At 41.5% G+C, this 18,600-nt stretch overlaps 1 protein-coding gene across 2 annotated transcripts in view; it reads left to right on the top strand.

Annotated features, from left to right (window-relative positions):
- The window catches only part of DAAM1 (dishevelled associated activator of morphogenesis 1), a 185,571-nt gene that overhangs the window by 133,281 nt on the left and 33,690 nt on the right, over positions 1–18,600 (top strand). For both annotated transcript variants that reach the window (XM_007466041.1, XM_007466040.1), the window contains exons 16-17: positions 2,260–2,366; positions 15,743–15,827. In XM_007466041.1, coding sequence (XP_007466103.1) covers positions 2,260–2,366; positions 15,743–15,827 — 192 coding nt within the window. The remainder of the gene's footprint in view (positions 1–2,259; positions 2,367–15,742; positions 15,828–18,600) is intronic.

Raw genomic sequence — 18,600 nt, 5'->3', positions numbered from 1 at the left:
TCTTTCCCTTCTTCACTCCAGGTCTTTTCTATGAACTATTTTCAACAGAGGCTGTTGACCTTGTACGCATGAACAGCCCCAAGGCAGTGGGGACAGGACCACCAATGGCTGCACAGCACATGAATCACTTATTGTCTCTTAATTGCAAGTTCTGTCTTTTTCCGCATACCTACCCAGAGCGCCCACAGACATTGTTTGGACTCTCGGGGAGTACTGAGTGTTGGTTTTACTGACCTATATTGTTGAACTTGTCTTTTTTCTTTTCTTAATCCTTCCTAGTGACACAAGAAGATAGGAGATTATTCCATCCCCTTAAAAAAGCATATTTTGCTGGTAGCACATGACAATGGGAGTAGTTCCCTCAGGTTGATAGAGTTGATTGATATTTTCTGCTTCAAGGGAAAACCATGAAATCTGCTTCATGTTGAATACATGGAGCCCAGTGGTCCTTTCAAAGAGGATTTGTTCCTTCACCACTTTGAGTCTTTTGGGGGTGTTTTAAGCCCTTTCGTTTCTCAATTTGATTTGCCACCATTGAAAATTGTGTACAGCACATGCCATCTTCTCTCTCTACCCTGAACACTTAGTTCCCTGCTCTTCAATGTATCTTCAGCCAGACTCTCATCTTCATCAACTCTCATTGCTGCTCCTGGGAGCATAAAATCATCTCTTACCCTGTCACTGATTTCCTTGACCTTCCCCTATTGGTTGCTGTGATTTCTGAACTGCATGTATCTGATTTGCCTTTTCCATGCCTCTGCCATGGCTGTAGGATTTCTTTGTGAACAGTAACTCCAAGCAGGTAAGTGAGCTAAAACCCACACTTTGCTTAGTAACTCCTTGGCTTACTATAAGCTCAAAATGTCTTGGTTTTCCTAGGGTTTTGTGTTTTTTTTTCTGATAGTGTAATACAATGCCTACTTAATTTTACATTGGGTTTCAACTCTTAACTGAATATTGAGAGGTATGCCTGAAATCTCAGCACAATACGAAACAGTTAAAGTTTGGTCACATGGTGCCTCTTATTATAAACTCCATGTTGTCTTTGTTTCCTAAACTGTTATCCAGTTCTAGAACTCTTTGGTTTCCTTACTTTTTTTTTTTGGCCAGAGTTCCCTATTTTTTAATCTTTTTTATTTTTTAAATTGGGGTATAGTTGCTTGACAATGTTGTGTTAGTTTCTGCTGTATAACGAAGTGAATTAGCTATACATATACATATATCCCCATACCCCCCCCCACCCTCGGACCTGCCTTCCACCACCACCCCCCGCCCCCGCGACCCCATCCTGCCCATCTAGGTCACCACAGGGCACCGAGCTGAGCTCCCTGCGCTATACAGAAGGTTCTCACTAGCTATTTGTTTTACACATGGCAGTGCACATATGTCAATCCCAATCTTGCACGTCCATTCTCTATGTCTGCTTTCGCTTCTTTCATTTTTTAATGGCATGATCTGTTTTTTAAATTGATCCTGACCTTTAACAAAATCAAACTTGCTATTTATCAAGTCAATCTATGTTTTCACCTTGATGCCCAGTTTACTCAAACAGGATTTTATGTATAATTGTTTTATGCCTCTTCCACCATAAATTATGACTGGCCCTCATTACTTACAGCTCTCTGTACAGCAGTAGAGTGTGCAAGTAGTGTTTTATTGTTAATTGAGGTAAATCGAACCAGTGCCTTGAACTGCACCCTCCCTGTTGTCCATCAGGCTCCAGGGTAATGAAAGGTACCATCTGGACTTGGGAGCTTCCTGTTGCACATGAAGATGTTTGGGAGGTGTTCAGGATGCAAATGGTTCTGGGGTGAATGAGCCCTGTAAATGGCTGGACCAGCAGTGGCACGTTTCAGCTGAGCTTGATTCATAGTGACAGTCCTTCTGTCTGCTCTCCATCGGGATTTGGGGGACAAAAGGAGGGTACCGTTCATTAATAATTTATGCATCTTCAACTTAGAAGCACTTTGTTCTTCCAAATAATGCTTTTTCAAATGTGGGTGGTCAGCTTTTCTTATTTTCCTTTGTCAACTACATTTTAGCCTTTGTTTCAATTCCACCACCTGCATTCATTCCCCTGCTTACTGTCTCGGCTTTGCGTGCACACGTGTGTGTGTGTGCGTGCGTGCGTGTGCGTGCGTGCGTGTGTGTGTGTGTGTGTGTGTGTGTGTGTGTACAGCAAATATAAAGGAAAACTGTGTATCTGAAGTCCGAATGTCCCTGTTTGACTTTGATGGATTTCTTTCATGCTCTTTATAGAAAGAAGCAGATGCCATTGATGACACACTGGGCTCCAAACTTAAAGTCAGAGAGCTTTCGGTGATTGATGGTCGGAGAGCTCAGAATTGCAACATCCTTCTATCGAGGTATTGTTGATGTTGTCTAAACATTTCTGGTAGGACCAACTTTCTTTCCTTTTTTTTTAAATTAAATTAAATTAAAATTTTTTATACAGCAGGTTCTTATTAGTTATCTGTTTTAAACATATTAGTGTATATATGTCAATCCCAATCTCCCAATTCATCTTACCACCCCCCGCCCCTGCTTTCCTCCCTTGGTGTCTATACGTTTGTTCTCTATATCTGTGTCTCTATTTCTTCCTTGCAAACCAGTTCATCTGTACCATTTTTCTAGATTCCACATATATGCGTTAATATATGATATTTGTTTTTCTCTTCTGACTTACTCTGTATGACAGTCTCGTCTCTAGATCCATCCACGTCTCTACAAACAAATGACCCAATTTCGTTCCTTTTTATGGCTGAGTAATATTCCATTTTATATATGTACCACATCTTCTTTATCCATTCATCTGTTGATGGGTGTTGAGGTTGCTTCCATGACCTGGCTATTGTAAATAGTGCTGCAATGAACATTGGAGTGCATGTGTCTTTTTGTATGTGTGTTATTTTTTAATAAATTTTATTTATTTATATATATATTTTTTGGCTGTGTTGGGTCTTCGCTGCTGCACGTGGGCTTTCTCTAGTTGTGGCGAGTGGAGGCTACTCTTCGTTGTGGTGCATGGGCTTCTCATTGCGGTGGCTTTTCTTGTTGCGGAGCACAGGCTCTAGGCACATGGGCTTCAGAACTTGTGGCTCGTGGGCTCTAGAGTGCAGCCTCAGTAGTTGTGGTGCACGGCTTAGTTGCTCTGCGGCACGTGGGATCTTCCCAGACCGGGCCGTGAACCTGTGTCCCCTGTATTGGCAGGTGGATTCTTAACCACTGTGCCACTAGGGAAGTCCCATGTGTGTCTTTCTGAATTATGGTTTTCTCAGGGTATATGCCCAGTAGTGGGATTGCTGGATCATATGGTAATTCTCTTTTTAGTTTTTTAAGGAACCTCCATACTGTTCTCCATAGTGGCTGTATCAATTTACATTCCCACCAGCAGTGCAAGAGGGTTCCCTTTTCTCCACACCCTCTCCAGCATTTGTTTGTAGATTTTCTGATGATGCCCATTCTAACCAGTGTGAGGTGATACCTCATTGTAGTTTTGATTTGCATTTCTCTAATAATTAGTGATGTTGAGCAGCTTTTCATGTGCTTATTGGCCATCTGTATGTCTTCTTTGGAGAGATATCTATTTAGGTCTTCTGCCCTTTTTTTTTTTTTTTTCTTTTGCGGTACACGGGCCTCTCACTGTTGCGGCCTCTCCCCTTGCGGAGCACAGGCTCAGTGGCCATAGCTCATAGGCCCAGCCGCTCTGCAGCATGTGGGATCCTCCCGGACCGGATCACGAACCCGTGTGCCCTGCATCGGCAGGTGGACTCTCAACCACTGTGCCACCAGGGAAGCCCTTCTGTCCATTTTGATTGGGTTGTTTGTTTTTTTAATATTGATCTGCATGAGCTGTTTATATATTTTGGAGATGAATCCTTTGTCCATTGATTCATTTGCAAATATTTTCTCCCATTCTGAGGGTTGTCCTTTCATCTTGTTTATAGTTTCCTTTGCTGTGCAAAAGCTTTTAAGTTTCATTAGGTCCCACTTGTTTATTTTTGTTTTTATTTCCATTACTCTAGGAGGTGGGTCAAAAAAGATCTTGCTGTGATTTATGTCAAAGCATGTTCTTCATGTTTTCCTCTAAGAGTTTTATAGTATCCGGTCTTACACTTAGGTCTTTAATCCATTTTGAGTTTATTTTCGTGTATGGTGCTAGGGAGTGTTCTAATTTCATTCTTTTACATGTAGCTGTCCAGTTTTCCCAGCACTCTTATTGAAGAGGCTGTGTTTTCTCCATTGCATATCCTTGCCTCCTTTGTCATAGATTAGTTGACCATAGGTGTGTGGGTTTATCTCTGCACTTTCTATCCTGTTCCATTGATTTATATTTCTGTTTTTGTGCCAGTACCATATTGTCTTGTTTACTGTAGCTTTGTAGTATAGTCTGAAGTCAGGGAGCCTGATTTCCTCTAACTCCATTTTTTTCCCCCAAGATTGCTTTAGCTATTTGGGGTCTTTTGTGTCTCCTTACAAATTTTAAGATTTTTTTGTTCTAGTTCTGTGAAAAATGCCATTGGTAATTTGATAGGGGTTGCATTGAATCTGTAGATTGCTTTGGGTAGTATAGCCATTTTCACAATATTGATTCTTCTAATCCAAGAACATGGTATATCTCTCCATCTGTTTGTGTCATCTTTCATTTCTTTCATCAGCTGTCTTATAGTTTTCTGGGTTACAGGTCTTTTGTCTCCTTAGGTAGGTTTATTCCTAGGTATTTTATTCTTTTTGTTGCAATGGTGAATGGGATTGTTTCCTTAATTTCTCTTTCTGATCTTTCATTGTTAGTGTATAGGAATGCAAGAGATGTCTGTGCATTAATTTTGTATCCTGCAAATTTACCAAATTCATTGATTAGCTCTAGTAGTTTTCCAGTGGCATCTTTAGGATTATCTATGTACAGTAATCTGCAAACAGTTTTACTTTTTTTTTTTCCAATTTGTATTCCTTTTATTTCTTTTTCTTCTCTGATTGCTGTGGCTAGGACTTCCAAAACTATGTTGAATAATAGTGGTGAGAGTGGACATCCTTGTCTTGTTCCTGATCTTAGAGGAAATGCTTTCAGTTTTTCACCATTGAGAATGATGTTTGCTGTGGTGTTTGTTGTATATGGCCTTTATTATGTTGTGGTAGGTTCCCTCTATGCTCACTTTCTGGAGGTTTTTATCATAAACGGGTGTTGAATTTTGGCAAAAGCTTTTTCTGCATCTATTGAAATGATCATATGGTTTTTATCTTTCAATTTGTTATTATCGTGTATCACATTGATTGATTTGCCTGTGTTGAAGAATCCTTGCATCCCTGGGTTAAATTCCACTTGATCATGGTGTATGATCCTTTTAATGTGTTGTTGGATTCTGTTTGCCAGTATTTTGTTGAGGATTTTTGCATCTGTTTTCATCAGTAATATTGGTCTGTAATTTTCTTTCTTGTAGTAACTTTGTCTGGTTTTGGTATCTGGGTAGTGGTGGCCTCGTAGAACGAGTTTGGGTGTGTTCCTTCCTCTGATATTTTTTGGAAGAGTTTGAGAAGGATGGGTGATAGCTTTTCTCTAAATGTTTGATAAAATTCACCTGTGAAGCCATCTGCTCCTGAACTTCTGTTTGTTGGAAGATTTTTTTTATATATATATTTCTTTTTTTTGTGGTACACGGACCTCTCACCGCTGTGGCCCCTCCCGCTGTGGAGCACAGGCTCCAGACGCGCAGGCCCAGTGGCCATGGCACACGGGCCCAGCCGCTCCATGGCATGCGAGATCCTCCCGGACCGGGACACGAACCCGCATCCCCCTTATCAGCAGTCAGACTCCCAACCACTGTGGCACCAGGGAAGCCCCTGTTGGAAGATTTTTAATCACAGTTTCAATCTCATTATTTGTGATTCGTCTGTTCATGTGTTCGTTTTCTTCCTGGTTCAGTCTTGGAAGTTTATACCTTTCTAAGAATTTGTCCATTTCTTGCAGGTTGTCCATTTTATTGGCATAGAGTTGCTTGTAGTAGTCTCACAATGCTTTGTATTTCTGCGGTGTCTGTTGTAACTTCTCCTTTTTCAGTTCTAATTTTATTGATTTGTGTCCTCTCCCTCTTTTTCTTGATGAGTCTGGCTAAAGGTTTATCAATTTTGTTTATCTTCTCAAAGAACCAGCTTTTAGTTTTATTGATCTTTGCTATTGTTTTCTTTGTTTCTATTTCATTTATTTCTGCTCTGATCTTTATGATTTCTTTCCTTCTACCTACTTTGCATTTTGTTTGTTTTTCTTTCTCTAGTTCCTTTAGGTGTAAGGTTAGAATGTTTATTTGAGATTTTTCTTGTTTCTTGAGGTGGGATTGTATTGATATAAACTTCCCTCTTAGAACTGCTTTTGCTGCATCCCATAGGTTTTGAGTCATCGTGTTTTCATTGTCGTTTGTCTCTAGGTATTTTTTGATGTCCTCTTTGATTCCTTCAGTGATCTCTTGGTTATTTAGTAACGTATTGCTTAACCTCCATGTGTTTGTGTTTTTTACGTTTTCTTCCCTGTAATTGATTTCTGATCTCATAGCATTGTGATCGAAGAGATGCTTGATATGATTTCAATTTTCTTAAGTTTACCATTTGTGACCCTAGATGTGATCTATCCTGGAGAATGTTCCATGTGCACTTGAGAAGAAAGTGTAATCTGCTGTTTTCGGATGGAATGTCCTATAAATATCAATTAAATCTGTATAGTCTATTGTGTCATTTAAAGCTTCTGTTTCCTTATTAATTTTCTGTCTGGATGATCTGTCCATTGGTGTAAGTGAGGTGTTAAAGTCCCCCACTATTATTTTGTTACTGTCGATTTACTCTTTTATACCTGTTAGCATTTGCCTTATGTATTGAGGTGCTCCTATGTTGGGTGCATATATATTTATAATTGTTATATCTTCTTCTTGGCTTGATCCCTTGATCATTATGTAGTGTCCTTCCTTGTCTCTTATAACATTCTTTATTTTAAAGTCTATTTTGTCTGATATGAGTATTGCTACTCCAGCTTTCTTTGGATTTCCATTTGCATGGAATATCTTTTTCCATCCCCTCACTTTCAGTCTGTATGTGTCCCTAGGTCTGAAGTGGGTCTCTTGTAGACAGCATGTATATGGGTCTTGTTTTTATTCCCATTCAGCGAGCCTGTGTCTTTTGGTTGGAGCATTTAATCCATCCACATTTAAGGTAATTATTGATATGTATGTTCCTATTACTATTTTCTTAAAAAAATTATTTTTATTTTTATTTTATTTATTTTTGGCTGTGTTGGGTCTCTGTTGCTGCACATGGGCTTTCTCTAATTGCACCGAGTGGGGGCTACTCTTTGTTGCTGTGCCCGGGCTTCTCACTGCAGTGGCCTCTCTTGCTGCAGAGCACGGGCTCTAGATGCATGGGCTTCAGTAGTTGTGGTGCGCAGGCTCAGTAGTTGCTCCACAGCATGTGGGATCCTTCTGGACCAGGGATCAAACCCATTTCCCCTGTGTTGGCAGGCAGATTCCTATCCACTGCAGCACCAGGAAAGCCCCCTATTACCATTTTCTTAATTGTTTTGGGTTTGTTTCTGTAGGTCCTTTTCTTCTCTTGTGTTTCCTGCCTAAAGAAGTTCCTTTACCATTTGTTGTAGAGCTGTTTTGGTGGTGCTGAATTCTCTTAGCTTTGGCTTGTCTGTAAAGCTTTTGCTTTCTCTGTCAAATCTGAATGAGATCCTTGCCAGGTAGAGTAATCTTGGTTGTAGGTTCTTCCCTTTCATCACTTTAAATATATCATGCCACTCCCTTCTAGGTTGTAGAGTTTCTGCTGAGAAATAAGCTGTTAACATTATAGGAGTTCACTTATATGTTATTTGTCATTTTTCCGTTGTTGCTTTTAGTAAATTTTCTTTATCTTTAATTTTTGTCAATTTGATTACTGTGTGTCTCAGCATGTTTCTCCTTGGGCTTATTCTGCCTGGGACTCTGCGCTTCCTGGACTTGGGTGGCTAATTCCTTTCCCACGTTAGGGAAGTTTTTGACTATAATCTTTTCAAATATTTTCTCAAGTACTTTCTCTCTTCTCCTTCTGGCACCCCTATAATGTGAATGTTGTTGAACTTAATGTTGTCTCAGAGGTCTCTTAGGCTGTCTTCATTTCCTTTCATTCTTTTTTCATTATTCTTTTCCATGGCAGTGAATTCCACCATTCTGTCTTCCAGGTCAATTATCTGTTCTTCCGCCTCAGTTATTCTGCTATTGATTCCTTCTAGTGTATTTTTTTGTTTCAGTTATTGTATTGTTCATCTCTGTTTGTTTGTTCTTTAATTCTTCTAGGTCTTTTTTAAACATTTCTTGCATCTTCTCAATCTTTGCCTCCATTCTTTTTCCGAGGTCCTGGATCATCTTCACTTTCATTATTCTGAATTCTTTTTCTGGAAGGTTGCCTATCTCCACTTCATTTAATTGTTTTTCTGGGGTTTCATCTTGTTCCTTCATCTGGTACATAGCCCTCTGCCTTTTCATTTTGTCTGTCTTTCTGTGAACATGGTTTTCATTCCACAGGCTGCAGAATTGTAGTTCTTCTTGCTTCTTCTGTCTGCCCTCTGATGGATGAGGCTATCAGGACCAACTTTTCTATCATGTGGCTCCAAACCACATGTTTGGACTCATCCTTTTACCTGGACTCTGCTGAGGGTCAGTTCTCCGAGTTTCTTCTGTCTGACATGAAGAGGACCGTTAGTGCCTCCTTTCCCTTGTGGAATATGTCACAGCTGGATGCCTACTTTCTTGCAGTTTAATTTCCACAGACTCCTAAATCTTAAAGAGCAGAACATCTCAAATCAATGTTTTGTTTTGTTTTTCCAGAGAGCCTGTAAAATGTACTTTACTGTTATTTATACCTCTTGGCTTTAGAGATTCTTTAGCCATTGAAGTAACACTGTCACAGAATCAGCATCCACGACGAAGGCATGAAGGCTCTTTGTTTCATTTTGCTTTCTAAAGTTACCTTTTTATACTTCAAGGTTATATTATTTCATGCTCTTTGTGAACATTTTTATGACTAAAAAAATATGTAAAACTCAAACCTCAGTGAAATGCTAATTCATCCAGTTCAGCCCTTTCAGAAGTATTTCTCATAATTAGTGAACCATCACGGCCTTGGACCTTGAAAAGAAGGAAATTTGGGAACCTGGAATCTGATTATAGCTTCAGGCAATGTGTCAGGTCGTCCTGGGCATTTCAAGTAGTTTTTCTGAATCTAGTTTCTTCTTTCTCTAAAAGGGACTTTCACATTAGACAGAGATACCTAGTGCTGATGAAGGGAAGGAAAATATAAAGAACCCTGAACTTTGAGGCATTATGTATAAGTCACATTGGTTACATTCTGGAAAGAATGTTATATATGTATCGAGGCTGGCATAAGGTGACTTTCAGGGAGAGTAAAGACAGAAAGTAGTAGTTGTAGTAGTTCTTATTTTTCACATGGTCTTAGAGTAAGTTTCTTTTAACACACAGCACTGCTGCTTGGTTTGCAGCATAGAAGTTTGATTGATAGCCAGACATATATTACTTTATGGAGCAAATGTTTCTTTTAGTGAAAGAGAAATTGAAGTTTGGTAAGACCCCTGAATTTTAATACAACTTAGTAAGGTAACATGAACCATCCTGTTAGCATTTAATTTCTGCCTCTGGCTGGAAGCTGTGTAAGTGGCCAGGCCCTGTGTTTATCCCCACTTTTGTTCAGGAAAACACCACCGAAAATAGTTTTGAAGGGCTACATTTTTTTTCCCTATGGTCTGTACAATTTGTTTTGTTAAAACTTCTTTTTACAAATAATGTTTTTACTTAATAGCAAAATTAAATGAAAATTTGGGCGAAGTTTTTCTTTTAAAACCCTAGAATTTCCCCCTCTATTTTGCACTTTTGCAGTCTAGAGGAGCACTTTAAAAACAGCTTGGCAAAGAGAGCTATCACTCTGAATTTCTATAGTAATTTAAGTGCTCTAGCTGTGACCCAGTTTCTCATAGACAGATTATTCTCAGTACAAGATGCCACCGAGGGTAATTACACTAGTTATAGATAAGGTTACAACTCCTTCTGGCAAATTTCCTATCCCATTATTGGAGGCATTGTTTCATATTGTGGTATATCATTCCCTCATTACATCAAAAGTATCAAAGGCTAAGGTGACTTAGAATGTGAATGTGTCTGAACTCTGTAGAAGATAACTTTAAGAACTTGCCTCGTATCTGTTAAATTATCTATTAATATCCAATTTAATGGATAAGTATTACAATGAGCATAATTTTAAAATGTATTATGCATAACAAGGTGATTTTGAGATGCAGTTAACCTTATGGTAATTGGGCCTTATTGATCAGGGTCCAAAACCTCGGCCACAGAGGATTCAGTACCACATGCTTGTCTGCTCAGTGGTCAGTGGTTTTATTCTCTCATCAGGAAAGCACAGGGCTAAAGGTAAAATAAATTAAGCAGAACTAATTTGTTTTTATTTAGTTGTTTAACCAGTCAGCAGTTGGTTTACCTTGCTTTCACTCTCCCCTTTTCATTGGCAATGCATGAGTACACACAAAAGGAGCCAGGGGCTTAAAGGAGGGGAGAGCTGTGATACTTTGCTTTGACACTTTTTGCTTAGAGTTATCGCTTTGGAGTGTTTATTTGCCTGGCACTGTGCTGGGTGCCATAGGATGTCCCAAGACTTAAGGTAGCACTGTTGCCTTTGGCAGTGCATGGCTAATTGGAGAACAGTGACACAGGCAAGATGACCTGTGAACAATTCAGGCCTTAGACTGGTCTGGATGGAAGGAGACGGGGAGCCTAGCCAAGGGGGCGCGAGGGGGCAGCAGCAGGGTTTCCCTGAGAAAGTGGGCCTCGAGGGCCATTAACAGTTACACAGGCAGGGGAGTGGAGGCAGTTCCAAGGGTGCAACAGGAGCAAAGACACCGGAGTGGATACAGGCCGGGCTATAGAGAGAGCCCTGTAATTGCAGCAGATGATTATCACTTGGATTAAATGAGACCAGGCAGGAGGGCCTGAGATCCAGGCCTGGTGCCTTTGTCAGGGCCCGAGTCAGCCCAGGGTCAGTTTATAAAATGGAGGTAATGAAAGCAGTGGGCTTGTAAGAATGCGACCCAGCATGTGAGAAGCACTGACAGAGTGCCTGTATGTGGCAGCTGCTCAGTTAATGGCCCATTTGTGTACCTGGGGGATCCGGAATTGGTGCCGTTTACTCCAGAGAACAGCACTGTCTTTTTTTTTTTTTTTTTTTTTTTTTTTTTTTTGTGGTACGCGGGCCTCTCACTGCTGTGGCCTCTCCCGTTGTGGAGCACAGGCTCCGGACGCGCAGGCCCAGTGGCCATGGCTCACGGGCCCAGCCGCTCCGCGGCATGTGGGAATCTTCCCGGACCAGGGCACGAACCCGTTTCCCCTGCATCGGCAGGCAGACTCTCAACCACTGCGCCACCAGGGAAGCCCCAACAGCACTGTCTTAATGAGGTTTTGAGTCTGATCTCTGACGGGTTTGCAGGATAGGCTGGAGGGGTCAGAGCTGGAGGCACAGGCTGCTCTCAGATAGGGAGCTCTTTCTATTGCCCAGCTCAGACCTGATGAGGGACAGACTGGAGAGAGACAAAACCTGTCACTAGCATTTAGAGACTGATTTTCTGCCTGGGGACAATGAGTAGGAATGTTTCCAAGTTGAAGTCAAGATTTCCTACCTTTCCACACTTAGTGTCTTTCTTCTTTTCTGCTTATTTCATTCCCAAAGACTGGCGACCCTCTCTGTGTCTTACCTTGCTGACTAGGAATTTAATTACCAGCCATGCAGTCATTACACCAGATTCCACCCCGGTGAAAGCCCGTGGCATGTTCCATGGGCGGTATTGTGATGCACACGTGTCTGCAGCACTTGGTTATCTTTAAAAGCTCTTCTTACCCCCATACCGCGAAAGTTCACGGACCCTTTGGCCAGCGGCACCTGCCACAGCCTTGCCTGGAGCCGAGAAGGCAGCGGGAAGGAAAGGGCTTCTCATCCAGGGGCCGAGCAGGGGAGGAAGTACAGGCCCTTTTCATGTGCTCACAGCATGAGAGTCCAGCGTCCCTCACAGTGCCCAGAAAGAGGCTGTCTGGAAGGTGTGACGCTGCAAGCCACCAGGGACCCTGCCTTTTACAGACTTGAGAAGTGAGTAGAATGGACACGATGTACCCGAGAATGAGACCTGTTCGTCTGGCCCCTGGAAGAGCCAGCAACAACTTCTCTGCTGTGTGTATGTAGGCAACATGGGGCAACTTAAGATTCACTCTGCTTTATTCCTTAAAACAGACCTCTCCCTTCTGTTAAAAAAAAAAAGAAAAAAGAAAGAAAGAAACTTGGAAGCTGGCTTATATTGCAAAATGAACCCACCTAAAATACACTTTTATGAAGTGTTCTGCCATTCTTTTTTTCCAGATGCTCACTTAACATGACAGCTGGGGTGTAGTAAACCACAAAAGGCTACTTTAAAGGAGAGGGATTTGGCTTAAATCCACTGAAGCAGAGCTAAAGTTGATCTAGCCATCCATCCTTAACTTAGTTTAATTATGCCTGGATGTTCCAGTTCTCTGGGCAAATTTTTGAAATACCTGAGTAGAGCAAGGTGGAGTTAAATACTGGTTTTAAAATGGCTGGTTTCTTTCCTGCCTTGCAAAGAAAGTCGAAGTGGATGTCTCACAAGTTGCCACCCTCCTGCACACCAGAACACTGCCAAGCTTTAAAAGCAATTAAAAGGTTAGGATTGGGAGGGTCCTTAAATTACAGAGATTAGCGACTCAATCTGTGGATGACAGACGATACTAAGAACTCTGGCAACCTATAGAAGCCTCCCAGAGGGCTGTGTACCCTTCTCCTCTTTCCCCAAAGGTACAGCTTTTTTGTCTGCTCCCACAGACCACGTGCAAGGCAGGATGTTGACAGGTAGATTTTCTTAAGTACTAGCCATTATAGTCTCAAGTCTCTTTGTGGGCCACATGAAGAGAAACCAAAATTGTTATGAATTAGAGCTAGTGTTTGGTCCAGACAGCCTCTGGGGATTGAGCAGCATAAATATATACAATTTCAAAAGCAAGAAGTTCTGCGCTCCATATGGGGAGCTAATGAAATGCAAATCTGATACTTCAAGTATTGTTCTCACTCTGATGTTCAACTCCTTTTCTCTTAAATGCAAAACAGAAGGACTCAGCAGAAAGACACCATAAAGTGGTTTCTTCAACTCCGTGTGAAAAGGACACAGAACTAATCTTTTTTTTTTTTTTTTTTTCTTAAATAAGTGGAGCTCTTCTCGTGGTAACTAGACATTTCCACAGCCAGCTGGTTTTCATCAGTGGCAGTTTCAACCTTACTTAATGTCCCACTTCTTTGGCCTTGCATGGCTACACCATGGTGTTTGCCCTTACTTGACTCAAGAGCGTTTAGTGTCCTGGAATCTAGGGCTACCCAGGGCCCATGTGGTAGAGACCTTGATGCCAGGATACAGTTTTTCCCATCATATGTTTTACCCATGCCAACTTGGCTAAATTGTTCCATTTAAGTTTGGGAGTTTTCCATTATGATGTTCTAGTGAACATATTCATGGGAAATGACTGACTCCAAAATGACTAAATCAATCTAGAGACGTCTGCCCACATCCAGAGTCACTGTCCACAGGCCAGGAGTTATTATGGTGCTACAACTTGGACTAGGGAAGAGAATGGGTCTTATTCTAGAACATGGACAATTTGGCACATTGCCTAGGTGCTCTATTTGGGTTTGAAAGCATGAAATAGCAGATAATGATATTTGTACAATAGGATTCCCAAATCTGTTCCTTCCCTGGCCTACTTATTGGTACATGAAACAACATTCAGTTTCAATGGCAGGATGGATGGTTTTAACAAGATCATGTCAAAATCTGGAGAAATAGGACAAGCCAGAGGTGTCCAGAGTGGATTCTTTCCTCCTTCGTGGGCTTTATGGCCACCCCTGCACTCATCCAACCCTCTCGTTTACCTGGGAGAGTACAGCTGACCATGTATGCTTCATGTACCCTTGTGTGGAGTGTTTCAGCTTATCAATAGATTCTCTCAAACATTATAACCACCTTTAAAATAAGCACCATGTCTTCTAATTATTTTTTAATTCTCCCAGGTCTAATGGGTGCTCTATACAGAGAGGAAACTCTGATGAAACAATGGGTATGAGAGCACTTTGGGAACTTTCCTGATAACCCTACTAAGCGCTGTTTATTTATCAAATAGCTGCCCTTGAATATTAATGTTACATAAGTACTGCTGCTTTTTTTTTTTCTGGGTGGAAAAGTCTGCCTTGCAGAGTATACGTATAGTTTATTGAGCCTTTTCTATGGCCACACACTATGCTAAACATGTCTCATGCATTACTTCACTTCATACACAGACAAAAATCCTTTTTTTTTTTACATAGGTTATCGTTATCTCTATTTTATAGATGAAGAAACTGAGGCTGAAGAAAAAAATTTTTCCAATTTTTCTGACACTGACCAAGAAATGTCAGAGCCAGGCACAGCCTGTCTGATGCCAAAGTCCCTTCCTTCAAACGTTACACATGAAGGCTATATGCCTTGCTCTGTATTTGTGTGTTCATGTCTTTATTCCCAGTCCTAAATGTCATTCTTCTCGAAGATCATAAACTAGAAGAACAGATCGAATAATTGCACTATAACACGTTAGTGGTAGCTTATAAGGAAGTAAGATTTTTAAAATAAGTCTGGGTCTGATGCTTACAAGTAGAACAAAAGAATGACCCTATTGTTACAGCTAATAATCTGATTAAGATTTTTTGCCCTGGTTAAGACTTTTGGTTGTATGCAATAAAAACATATTTTTACAAGTATGTTTTAATTTCAACTCTTTTCACAGTCACTACTTTGTTGTCCTGCCAGAATCAAGACATAAATCCTTAATATAAATTAGTAAATCATATGAATTAATGGTAGACAGAAAAACAGAAAACAGATTTGGGTTTTTGCTTAAATCATTCCCTATGAGATATTAACTAGATAAGCATTATTTGTAAAAAGAATTTGGGATTAGCAATCAAAAGTCTTGGGTTTGTGTTAGATACTGCCCCTTTGTATATGTTTGACCTTGGGCAAATCACTTAGCCATTCTGAGCCTCATTTTCTCCCTCAATTAAAAAAAAAAATCATCACAGTTAATTTGAATGCCAAATGAAATAATACATATGAAAACTCCTCAGCTATGCATTTTATTTTGTATATCAACTATTCAGTTTTTTAACAATAACATAGATCCTGCTAACCTTCTCAAAATCCATTTTTAATATGAGAGCGAACTTTAAACACTCCTGACACATAAGTTAAAAAGTTAGTTTTCCCCTTTCCCCTTCAATGTGTGGATACTATATATTAAAGAAAACAGGTGTGTGTGGATGTTTTCCCTATTTCTCATCCTCCAATCCCTTGTTTAAGGAAACTAAATGGTAGAACATAACAGCTTTGTTCTCTGTGTCAGCAGAGCATTAGAAAGCCCTGGAAGAATGTTAAAGCCGTTTCAAAATACTATTTTTAGGGGCAACATTGTCAGGAAATAAGCTTTCACTGAGAGATTTGGAGAAAAACTGGCACTTGAAGATCAACAGCTGGGATAGCAAAATGAGTTTACCTTGTATTAAATGTTTACGGCTCAAGCCAATATCGTTAACAACAAGTAAAATATTCTTTCTCCAGGTTGAAATTATCCAATGATGAAATCAAACGGGCAATTCTAACCATGGATGAGCAGGAAGATCTGCCCAAGGACATGTTGGAACAGGTGAGCTGCAGGGCAACGCTCAGAGCACGGGTGACACCAGACTCTCAGCAGGGAGGGCGTACTGAGGAAAGAAATCTGGTTGTTCCTGGTAGATGATTTCCTCATCTCTGAATTGAGGAGGTTGAACCAAGGTTCCACACAGCTCTGTCAGAAGCCTCTAGGACTTGATTCTTCCCTTGTTTCCAAAATGATGGGTGAGAAGGACGGTCCAGACTTCGTCAAATGCCTGGGACCCTCGATGCTGGAATCTGTCTCTCATGCTGCCTGCCATCAAGTTGTTACTCCTTAGCAGGTCATAGAAATCTACTAGCTTTAGTAGAAAATGTCTCTTTCACTGGAATATTGAGAATTTCAGCACTGTGAGGTCACAGGCTGCACTGCATAAACTGAGTCATTGCTTAATCCCTGACACAATTTGTGTCTTGGTCTTGGCTCGCTGTTCTCACAACCACAGAAGCCACTGTTAACCCCCTAGCACTGTCATCTTCATCAAAACACTCGTATGTGTCATAAGGTGGGGTTTAAACTTCTTGGGGCTGGGCCTTGTCTCCGTAAGTTGTATAGCACCCTTCTTGCATTGTAAATGGCAGGAAATTCAAATGCTGGGGATAGTAAGTATGGTGTAGATTTATACACAATCAGTATACATCCTTGTCCGTGGTATTTGAAGATAATTTGTATTTTTTAATGTCCAGGCAACAAATTGGATGTGGTGCCCTAGCCTCTCCTCATGCAGTGTTTCCATAACATGCTCCATGCAGCCACTCCAGCTGTGTTGTGTGTTGTCAGCAGCTTGGTTCTGTTATTTCTCAAATGATACTGTTGATGATACTGTACTAGCAGATGCCCCAGGGATTGTTACCTATCTCTCAGTCTGGCCCTAAATTTTTCTGTGCATTGTGGGGACAGTCTCTGAATGCCCTAAGCCTGTTCTGTCTCCTTGTTCCTGCAACAGAATCATATTTTGAGAGATTTTGGTGAAGAGGCCTCCATTTGTTAGAGCCAGGACCACTTAAGGTCAACAGTGGACACAGGTGATCATGATTTCAGGCTGAACTTGAGGTATCACCTGTAGGCAGGCTCAGCTCCCAGGAGAAGAGGAAATGGATATTTTGCTCCGCCAACAGGGATCCCAGTGGAGTGCCTGTATGCATGTGCATTTTCCACGGTTCTCACTGATTTCCCAGAAGGCCTCAGATACCAGGCAGGGAGGAGTGATGTGTGTGGTATCACCACACCTCCATGGACCCGCCCCTCCCTGAAACCTCTGCAGCTGCAGTCATCCTGGGTGAAAACCGTTACACTTAGCAGTGGAGAAACTTTTCTTGCTGTCCTTTTAAGTTTTGATTTAGTTCCCAAAATAGCTAATGACTATGTTTCCAAGACTGTTCAGATGCTCTGTGTATAAATAGTTTAGACGTATTCCTTTTTTCGAGCATTTTTAGCTCCTCTGCCCACTTTTCCCTCCCTCGCGGAATACCGGTCAAAACAGAGCCTCTGCCCCAAGAGAGTGGAGCCCAGCTGCCCTCTGTCCCTCCCTGGCCCCCAGGGAGGGACCCTGCGCTCCAAATGCCTGCATCAAAAATTGCTTCACCCAGAGTGAAGAACTAAGCAGAAAGCTGCTTTAGTCCTTAGGTCTTCAGCCTCTATCGATAAGGTCGTATGCTTAAAATTCCACAAGATCTGTTTACTGTGAAATTGCAACCAGCAAAATTCCTCCTTGAGGGAAAGGATTTCAGAATCTTGCCAAAAGGCCTTGTAGTGCAAATAGAACGTACTTCAAATAAATACAAGTAAGAAAATCAGTCTACTGAAGCAGAATCTGGCCAAGTGGATACTTTTGACCTGGCCTCTGCTGATAGTTGTGGGTGTCTTGCTCTCTGCTCATCTCCCAGGTTCTTTCTTTTCCTCCTTATTCTACCCCCCTTCCTCTGCTTCCTTTGCCTTCACACAGCATCCTTTACTACTTGTTATGATCTGCATTTGAGCCACATTCCACCCCTCCTTTCCTGCTGCTTTTAGCCACTGAGATCAGATCTCAGATGAGATCCATACACTCCCCTTTCTTGGGATGCACACCTTTCTCCTTATCTCCAGGTGTTTGTCTGGCTCTTCATTCCTCTCAAAACTGTCCAAACACAGTCTGTTCTTGACTCTGACTTGAGACGGCCTGAGCCTTTAGCCTGTGCCTCTCACTGTGCTCTTGTGAGTAACAAGAGACATATGGTGTCTGTGTTATCCTGAAGAGGGGCCTGTAGGCTCAGCAGGGCAGGTATGGGGGGATCCCTGAAACTAGAACTGAATTTCCTTGTCCAGAAGGAAAAATTCCAAACTCAGGGGAAAAAAATAAGCCTTGTCCTCTCTCTTCTTCCTTCCTTCCCTTGCCCTTCTACCTTCCCTCCAACACTGAGGAAGAACAAGAAGACACTTGTCCAGTGTTACCATTTGAACATGGGAACATCCATGCCTAGAAGCTCTCAGGCCACCAGACCTGTGAATTCCCTGGCATCTACTTCCGTCTTTCCGCCTTCCACCCCATTAGGAGAGAGGGGTGTCCCTGGCTTCTGCTCTGCCCCATCCTTTCCTTCTGCTCAGGGACCTCGCCCAGAGGGCCCTGCCCCTCTCCTCAAGGTCTTCTACCTTGCCCTCTCAACATGTAACTTGTTCAGGTCCCAGCCCTTCCCACACACACCTCTTAAGACCGCATATCCCCATCTGACTGTCCTCTCTCTTTTTTTTTTTTTTTTTTTTTTTTTTGGGTGGCCGGCCCCCT

Source organism: Lipotes vexillifer, unplaced genomic scaffold (assembly GCF_000442215.2).
Source record: "Lipotes vexillifer unplaced genomic scaffold, Lipotes_vexillifer_v1.1 scaffold25, whole genome shotgun sequence".
In the NCBI taxonomy this organism is placed as follows: Eukaryota; Metazoa; Chordata; class Mammalia; order Artiodactyla; family Lipotidae; genus Lipotes; species Lipotes vexillifer.
Note: the sequence above shows the minus strand (reverse complement) of the source record. Positions and strands in the feature narration are given on the sequence as shown.